The sequence below is a fragment of the Psammomys obesus genome, unplaced genomic scaffold (assembly GCF_907164565.1).
Source record: "Psammomys obesus unplaced genomic scaffold, mPsaObe1.curated_primary_1811, whole genome shotgun sequence".
Lineage (NCBI taxonomy): Eukaryota > Metazoa > Chordata > Mammalia > Rodentia > Muridae > Psammomys > Psammomys obesus.
In genome coordinates, this window is record NW_026596034.1 from 34,805,773 (window position 1) to 34,813,731 (window position 7,959).

General features: G+C 54.9%; 1 protein-coding gene across 2 annotated transcripts in view; it reads left to right on the top strand.

Annotated features, from left to right (window-relative positions):
- The first annotated feature begins 1,193 nt into the window (after positions 1 to 1,193).
- The window catches only part of Wfdc1 (WAP four-disulfide core domain 1), a 20,208-nt gene continuing 13,442 nt past the window's right edge, over positions 1,194 to 7,959 (top strand). Inside the window, exon 1 of one of the 2 annotated variants that reach the window (XM_055621176.1) lies at positions 1,194 to 1,955. In XM_055621176.1, coding sequence (XP_055477151.1) covers positions 1,836 to 1,955 — 120 coding nt within the window. In that variant the 5' untranslated portion in view covers positions 1,194 to 1,835. The remainder of the gene's footprint in view (positions 1,956 to 7,959) is intronic. The other variant, XM_055621175.1, reaches the window with a different exon arrangement.

The window sequence follows — 7,959 nt, forward strand, 5'->3', positions numbered from 1 at the left end:
CAGCTCTGAGGAGGCCAAGACAGAAGGGTCCCTAGTATTCACTGGCCAGGCGGCCCTGCCTTCTTGGAGAATTCCCAGTCAGTGAGAAACTATCTAAAAAAAGTGAATGAATCGTCAGTGCTTGAGGAACTTGAGTGAGGTTATCCTTTGGCCACAAATATACGAGTGTTTGGCTTATTGTGTCTCGTTTATCCTTAGACAGGCCTTATTTGGAGCTGCCGTGTAGCACATGTTTAGCGATCCTGTGGCTATGTCTTGGGTGCCATAGGTAGCAAAATATGGGAAGGGGACCCCAGCTGAACCTCTGTCAGGCACAGCAGGGTCAGCATTCATTTACTGCCCATGGGCACAGCCTTGCCCTGTGACTCTAGAGCAAAAAGAGGCCAAAGAACAAGACAAACCCACCAGGAGGAGCCGGCTGCCTAGTTCAGAAGGCAGAGGCTAAGAGCTCCACTCAATGCAGATGAGCCCGACGGTGGCGGCATGCTAGCCCCCGTCAGGAGCCACGCTTGGAAAGCGGCGGAGACCCCCAGGGAGTGCTAGGGGCCTGCTGGCAGGAAGAGCCTTCCTGGTAGGAACTAGGAGACCTGGCACAGGGAAGGCAGAGGGAGGTCAAGAGGGCGTCCCAGAGCATCATCCCCCGGCAGAAGCCGGGCCACCCACGGAGAGACCCAGGAGCTGCGCCAAGAGCCTGCTGTCCAAGAATGTAGTGTAGGCACATGTGCGGAAGAACATGGGGGCTGGGAGCTGCTTTAGGGCCCCAGGTCCCAGGTGCTCCTGATGGTGGTGGGTGGGAGCTCGGGCCTACCTTTGTGGACGCCTACTCTGCTGGGGCCACCGTGCCAGCATGCCGCTCAGCTTCACGGGGTGTGCCTCAGAGCCCTCTCACAGGTGTCAGAAGTTCAGCGTGTGTGTTGTGTCCTAGGGTCCCCTGCCCCATGCAAATGCCACTGGGGCTGTGGGGACCGCTGACCAGACCTTTTCTGTGGAGCCCCTCAGGGGGTGCTCTGGGCCTGGGATCACACCTCCACCCCATACCATCGCCTGATGTCAGAACAAGCAGGGGCCCTCCTTCCACCTCTGTGTCTGCACATGAGAAATGGACATGCACACTGCGACTACCTCCGCATGCGCGGGCAGTCGGGCAGCCTGTTGGTGGCAGGGTAGGTGCTGGGAGTGGTCCCTGCCCCTGAGCCCTCAGTGCAGAGGGATGCTTTCCTGTGCAAAGCCACTTTATCCCAGAGCCACATCAGAGCAGGCACCCAGAGACAAGGGTGTGGTCTGCTTCCTCACAACAGGGCCATAGGCTCCTGAGGTCCCTATTCCTTCCCTACAGCCACCGAAAATTTCCTGGGCGGACAGTCACAGGCAGTGCTGGGAGCAGCAGCAGCAGCCAGCAGCCCAGCTGGAGGCAAGAGGCAGCAGCAGCAACAGCAACAGCAGCAGCAGCAGCAGCAGCAGAAGCAACAGCAGCAGCAGCTCACTGGTTAGGGAGGAGGGGCAGGCCCCTCCCGGCCACGTCTCAGCTGGTGCCCCCTCCTCCTTCTGCCTGGCCATTTGAGTTGTCCAGCTTGCAGCCACCTTGATCACCGGAGCTACAGGGTTGGCTAAAAATAACCTGGGGACCAGCCATCACCCAGGGAGCAGGTGCCGGCTGAGGAAGCAGGATCCCGGGGACCCTGTGTGGAAGACCAAGCCAAGGCAGGCAGAGCACTCCCGGTCCTCTCTCAAGCCCCACCCAGGCTAGCGTCCCTCCTCCCTGTTAACCCCTCTCCTCTCCTGGGCCTGCGGAGGAGGTCACTCGTGCTGGAGGAAACCCTGCCACCAGTCTCAGGATGGGCAGCTGCGGCAGGAAGGTCCTTTGGGCTCTGAGCTTCCTGCTGCTACTGGGTGCCAGCTCTGCCCAGGGCACCTGGGGGGCATTGCTGCCTGCCAGGCTGGCCGAGAAGTTCCGAGTAAGTGCTGGAAAGGGTGGAGGGGCCTCTGTGGTGGGAGGTGGTTGGGGGGGGCACACAGGTCACCAGTTGCTGTAGTTTCTCAGCAGGGTGTGAATCTCCCCTGTGGGAGCTGTCTCAGGTGGTGGGCAAACAGGACTCAGGGCCCTCCCAAGGAGCCCAGGACCCGTTCCTACCAGCAAGGAGGCGAGAGACAGGTCCGCCCCCATGGGGAGATTTTGCTTTTGAAGCTTAAGCGAAGCATCCTTCTTCCTGGAAAGCAGGTCTAATGAAAGGGTCTGAGGACGCAGAACTGAGCGTTTGGTCCCCTCCTGCCTGAAGCCTGACCAGGGTGCCTCATTTGGGCAGGAAACATGCCGGGCAAAGCTCTATATGGCAGTCTGTAAGTATGTACAAGATGAGGAGACCTGCTCTCCCCTGCATGGTGAGGTCGGCTGCCTGGGGACAAATGACAGCGGTGCCCAGGAAGCTTCTGAGAAGAAAGGCAGTGGCAGGCAGGCACGGTGGAACCCAATGGCTGAGTCTAAGTCAGGGCTTGTCTTTGCGTGAATTCAGGCAAGTTGTTTGACTTCTGTGGACACCAGCAATCTCCTCTGCAAGGGACAGAGTGATGAATTCCTCTCAGGAAATATGTGGGATTTGTGTGTTTGTGTGTGTGTGTGTGTGTGTGTGTGTGTGTGTGTGTGTGTGTAACATGCATGTAGGTGTGTTTACAGGTGTGTGCAGAGCATAAGGGTACATGTGTGTATGTGTATGTGTGTCGGCTGGCAGTTGGTGATACCTATCTACCATGATCACTCCATTTTGTTTACTGAGATCTCCCACTAGACCCAGGGTTCCCTAGATGGGTGGCCTAGCTGGCCAGCTTGACCTGGGCATCCCAAGCCGTTGGGACATAAGTGGTTGTCCCCGCTGCCAGCTTCTACATGCTTTCTGGATATTAGAACTCAAGCCCACAGCTGCACGGCTCGAGGGGCTGAGGCGTCGCCCCAGCAACACCATTCGGCGGGCACCGTCCTGGGTGGGGAGCTTGTCTGCCGGTTCTCTGCCTAGAGTGTCTACACAGCAGCGTGGGCAGCAGAGCGTGAAAGAGAGGAAGGAACCCCTGGGTGTGTTAGCTTTTAAGCACTGAGGGGACAGGTGACGAGGAAAGGACCAGTGTGGGTGTGAGGTGGGCACCCTCCAAGGGGACAGTGGACCCGCAGTGACACTGCACACGGCCACACGCCTGGGCACACGTGCAGCTCTGCGTCTCACAGGCTTCAAATCAAAGAATGCCGAAAGTGCCAATGCATGCCTCCTGGGGGGATGCCTGTTCCTGGGGCTAGAGCTGCTGCGCAACGCCCAGGCTCGTGCAAGTAAGCCAGCACCTGGAGCATTCTTGTACACTGACTTGAAAACAAATACAACGGGAACAGAAAAGTAAGCACGTTCAGCCCTGCCCAGGAGCAACAGGGAGGGCCTTCTAGGGTTGGAGATATTTGACCTGGGGCTTTGAAGAGCGTATATGAGTTTGCTAGATCAAGAAGCACGGAACTGGGAAATTAATCTGTGCTGAGGCTGATCTGGGCTCAAGATGAACACCTTCTCAGAGGCCAGAGGCCATCTAGAGATGGGTTCAGCTAGAGGGAGAGGGAGGGCTGCAAGGAGAAGGGCTTTTCCGCTTTCCCCAGGTCCAAGCTCTTTGTATCTTGTGCTGCCTTTGGACACAATCCCGGGGCTTTGCATTATCCACAGACATTGGCCCCTCCCTGGCGCTCAGACAGGCATACGTGCCAGAGAGAAAGAAACTGGGAGGGAGAGAAGGCCAGGGCATGACTCAGAGGTTAGGCTTAGAAGTCCTGTGTTCACCCCTCAGGAGCTGTGCAGCCTCGGGCCACTCGATGCCCCTCTCTGGGTCTCAGGCCATCCTTCAACAGAGGCCTGAGGATAACCGGAAGAGATGGCACCCACGGCCTCGCTCCCTCACACAGCTTGCTGCTGAACCCGTGATGGCTGTGGGCTGGTCAGGGCCGGGGACCCTGTCTGCAGTTGTCTGGAGCAGACTTAGCCTTAAGGGGAGCCTCTTTTGTTGAGAACAGAGTGACAGTTAAAAGTTAATTCCAGTCTGTCTACAATGGATAGATAATTCATTATACTCTGGTCTGGAATGTTCTCCAAAGACTTGTGTGTTGAAGGTCTGATCCCTAACACAGTAGTGTTGAGAGAAGGGGCCTGTGGGAGGTGACTGACAGGTTAGTCCTCTAATGGACAGTCAGGATGAGACCAGGATGCTCCTGAGAACGTGAGGGGGTGGGCCTGGTGGAGAAAGGAGCTCACTGAGGGCATGCATTTGAAGGGACAATCTGTCTGCCCCTTCCTCTCAGCTGTCTCCCCACTTCCTGGCCCTGCCCCTTTCTGAGATGTTCTGCTGCTCACGGCAAAAAGCAATGAGCCAGCATCCAGAGTGAGCCTCCCGAAACCCTGAGCCCAAACAAATCTCTGACTTGCTCAGGTGTTTCATTACGGTGCCGGAATGCCCGCTAGCTCACAGCTGGGAGGGGGTGCTCAGCACAGACATGGCGCTCTGAGGACTTGGCTGTTCTCACCATGCTGCCTACATCCCTTCCCTGTCTCATCCCGCTCCCAAGCACATCCTTCAGCGAAACAGCTTTTATCTGGGGACTGGATTTTTCCCAGATCAAGGCCAGGTCATTTCCTGAGTGACTCCTAGTAAGGGTCAGAGAGGAATGACATCTTTGTCATCTCAAGTGAGGCCCTGGGGGAAGAAAAAAAGCCTAGGATTGTCATCTATCTGAGCCTCAGTTCCCTCATCTGCAGTGTGGGATACAGCAGCAGGTGCTCTGTGGGTTCAAGAAGAGACCAGATCTGGGGCTGGAGAGGTGGCTCAGAGGTTAAGAGTACTGGCTGCTCTTCCAGAGGATCTGGGTTCGAGTCCCAGCACCCTCCTGATGGCTCACAACTGAATAACTCTAGTTCCAGGGCATCCATCACCCTCTCTGGCTGATGCAGGCACCAAGCACACACCATGGTTCATAAACATACATGAATGTCCATACACATATAAAAATAAGAAGCCCAGGCCTTTGCTCTTTGCCAAGCATCACTTCGTGTGTGTGCATGAGCATACACACTCAGAGGCATGTACGTGTTTGCGTATGCATCTGCATGGACGTAGCTGTAGATATTATGGGTGTGTGCTTGCATACATGTGTATACACATATGTGGGTGTGTCTCTGCGTGTGTGTGAACTCTGTGAAGGTACCTGGAGCCCACAGCAGCTGGGACTGTGGGCAAGCACCACCTCTGTCCCCTTCACAGAGGCCCTCACCCCAGAATCTCCCATTCTGGCTTCTCCTTTCTGCTTGGAGACATGCCCCACCCTGCTTGTTTTCGTGGTATCTTGCTTGTACTCTCTGCTCCTGTGGTTCTTATCAGCAAGATTTGTTTATTTTTTCCACTAGCTGCTTTTGTAGAAGACAAAAGACACAGAGGGCTTACTCTAGGGGTGGGCCTCACTTGTTTAGTGTGCTCGTCTGGAACTGGGCCAAGTGAAGACAGGAGCTGTGTCTTAGGGTCCAGCCCAGAACTCCTCAGATCCAGCTGTGTGCCTGAAGTGCACAGGCTCAGGCTAAGGATGTGCCCATGACCCGGAACATAAAGGAAGGAAGGCAGAGAAAGTTCTAGAGGGCCTTCATATGTGCATTTGACAGCAGCACTGTTTGCTGAAGTTTCTGCCCTTCTGATCCCCATGCCCTGGGAGGAGCCCAAGCCTTGCCTGAGTTCTGCCCCCTTCCGTGGCCTGCTGTAGAGGCCCGGTACATCGTCCTGCTCAACCCCAGCACTGTGGGCCAGGGAGATGCTTATTTTTAGATCTCTGACGTCCAAATTCCAGAGGAAGGGCAAACGAGGCTTGGAGGAAAGTTGGCTTTCTTCCTCCACCATGCAAACCAGTCCTGGAGGACATTTTTATTGGTCTAGCTATGAAGTCTCTAAAACATTCCAAAGAAGGGCAAAGCTCTCTTGTGGAATGAAGGGGCAGGGAGTGTCGGGGAGGCGTAGGGTGAGGGCAGTTTCGCAGGTGGGGTGCCAGTCCTACATGGAGGTCACCCCACAGCTCTTTCTGATGGGGGCAGCACTGATACTTGCCCTCAAAAGAATCCAGACAGCCCAGAGCTGGAGGGTTGAGGAGAGTCGGTGTGCTGTCTTCCTCCACACTCCCCTGTCCGTGTGGACCTCCGATTTTTCATTAGCCCTGTCCACAGCATGTGTATTTATTTTTATTCATGCTGTTTAAATTAGCCAGGCAGTGGCGGTGCAGGCCTTTAATCCCAGCAATCAGGAGGCAGAGGCAGGTGGATCTCTGTAAGTTCAAGGCCAGCCTGGCTTTAAAAAAATGATTAAATTGAGTTGAACTGTGCATGACATAAGATGTCTTTTTATTGTTACTTTCTTTTTTGAATCAGGATCTCATGTAGCCCAGGCTGGACTCTTCCTGTCTCCACCTTCTGAGTGCTGGGGTTGCAGGTATGTGTACCTCACCCAGTCTCTCCAGGGCTGGGGCTTGAACCCTAGTCTCTGTGCATGCTAGGTGAGCACTGTACCCATTAAGCTGCATCCACAGCCCAAGATAAACCATCGGTGTGTCTGTCTGTCTGTCTGTCTGTGTCTGGTGTGTGTATCTGCATCTATCTGTGTCTTACCTGTGTGTGTATTTGTGTCTGATATGCGTGTGTGTTTGTGTCATGTGTGTCTGTCTCTGTATCTTTGTCTGTGTCTGGTGTATGTGTGTGTGTCTGTCTCTGTATCTTTGTCTGTGTCTGGTGTGTGTGTGTGTTTGGTGTGTGTGTGTGTCTCTGTGTGTGTGTGTGTTCAGTGCTAGGCAGTCACCGACTCTCTCTGCTCCCAAAGTGCTTTCCTTCCCTCCCCCACAAAGGAAACCCATGCCCAGTAAGCAGTCACTTCATCCTCCCAGCAGCCAGGCTCTGTCTCTGTGGGTTTCCCTGCTCTGGGCCTTCCTGTGTGGGGGCAGATTCACGCTGCACACAATCTGCATGTGGCCACCTGTGGCAGGTTTGTGGATGTGGCTCATTCTTGTCCTTACCCCAAAGCCCATGTGATGTTCCAGCCTGCAGACGACCCATTACTTATCCACCTAGCTTTCTCTGGCTGTTCCTGGACTCTGCTGATTCTCCCACACCCAGGGAAAGCAGAGCCTTGTCCCATTTCCTGTGGGTGCAGCAACCAAAAAGGGCTTTGTCCACCTACACAGGTGCTGGAAACTCTCTCCAGGGAGGAAAACTAGCCATCAGGTTGAAGAGCTTAAGGAATTGCTCTATTCAGGTCCAGCACGTTGAGCTGAGAGAATTCTGAGTGGTACCCAGGCAGGTGTGTGAGTGTACCCTTAAGATATGTAGCTTTTGGGGGGGGGTGCAGATGAAGGCTAGTCACCATGGGGTGGGACTCATGAAGGATGTCACCATGGGGGTGGGGCTCATGAAGGATGCTGTTTGGTCTGGCTGAGCTGCTCGCTTCTGTCAGGGGTTTGCTGTGCTCTTGTCCCGGTTCCAGCTGGGTGGCTGGAGCCTGTCCTAGCATCACACAACAGCCCACGGTGCTGGAGCTGCCCAAGCCAATCTCTCCCTGTGACGGATGTGTGGGAGGGAGACAGGGAGAGATAAGGGCATTGGTGTAGGTTGGACAGAACATCACCTAGATGGGAAGGGAGGTCCTGGAAGCCACAGAGTCAGATATGGTTGAGGCAGTGGTGATCAGTGTTAACTGGGGTCAAGCATTGTGGGTTCTGAGCCGGGTGCCTTAGAGGCCAAGCCTTACCACAACCACGGCAACTATGGCTCATGTGCCCATTTTGCAGTTAGTGATTTTCCCTATTGATTTCCCCACAGCTCCAAGGTTCAACCCCAAACTGGTCTGATTCCTAAACCTAAGCCCGTCACCTCAACTCTGCCTTGGCCTGTCCTCTTCCTCTTGGGTCTGTGGGAA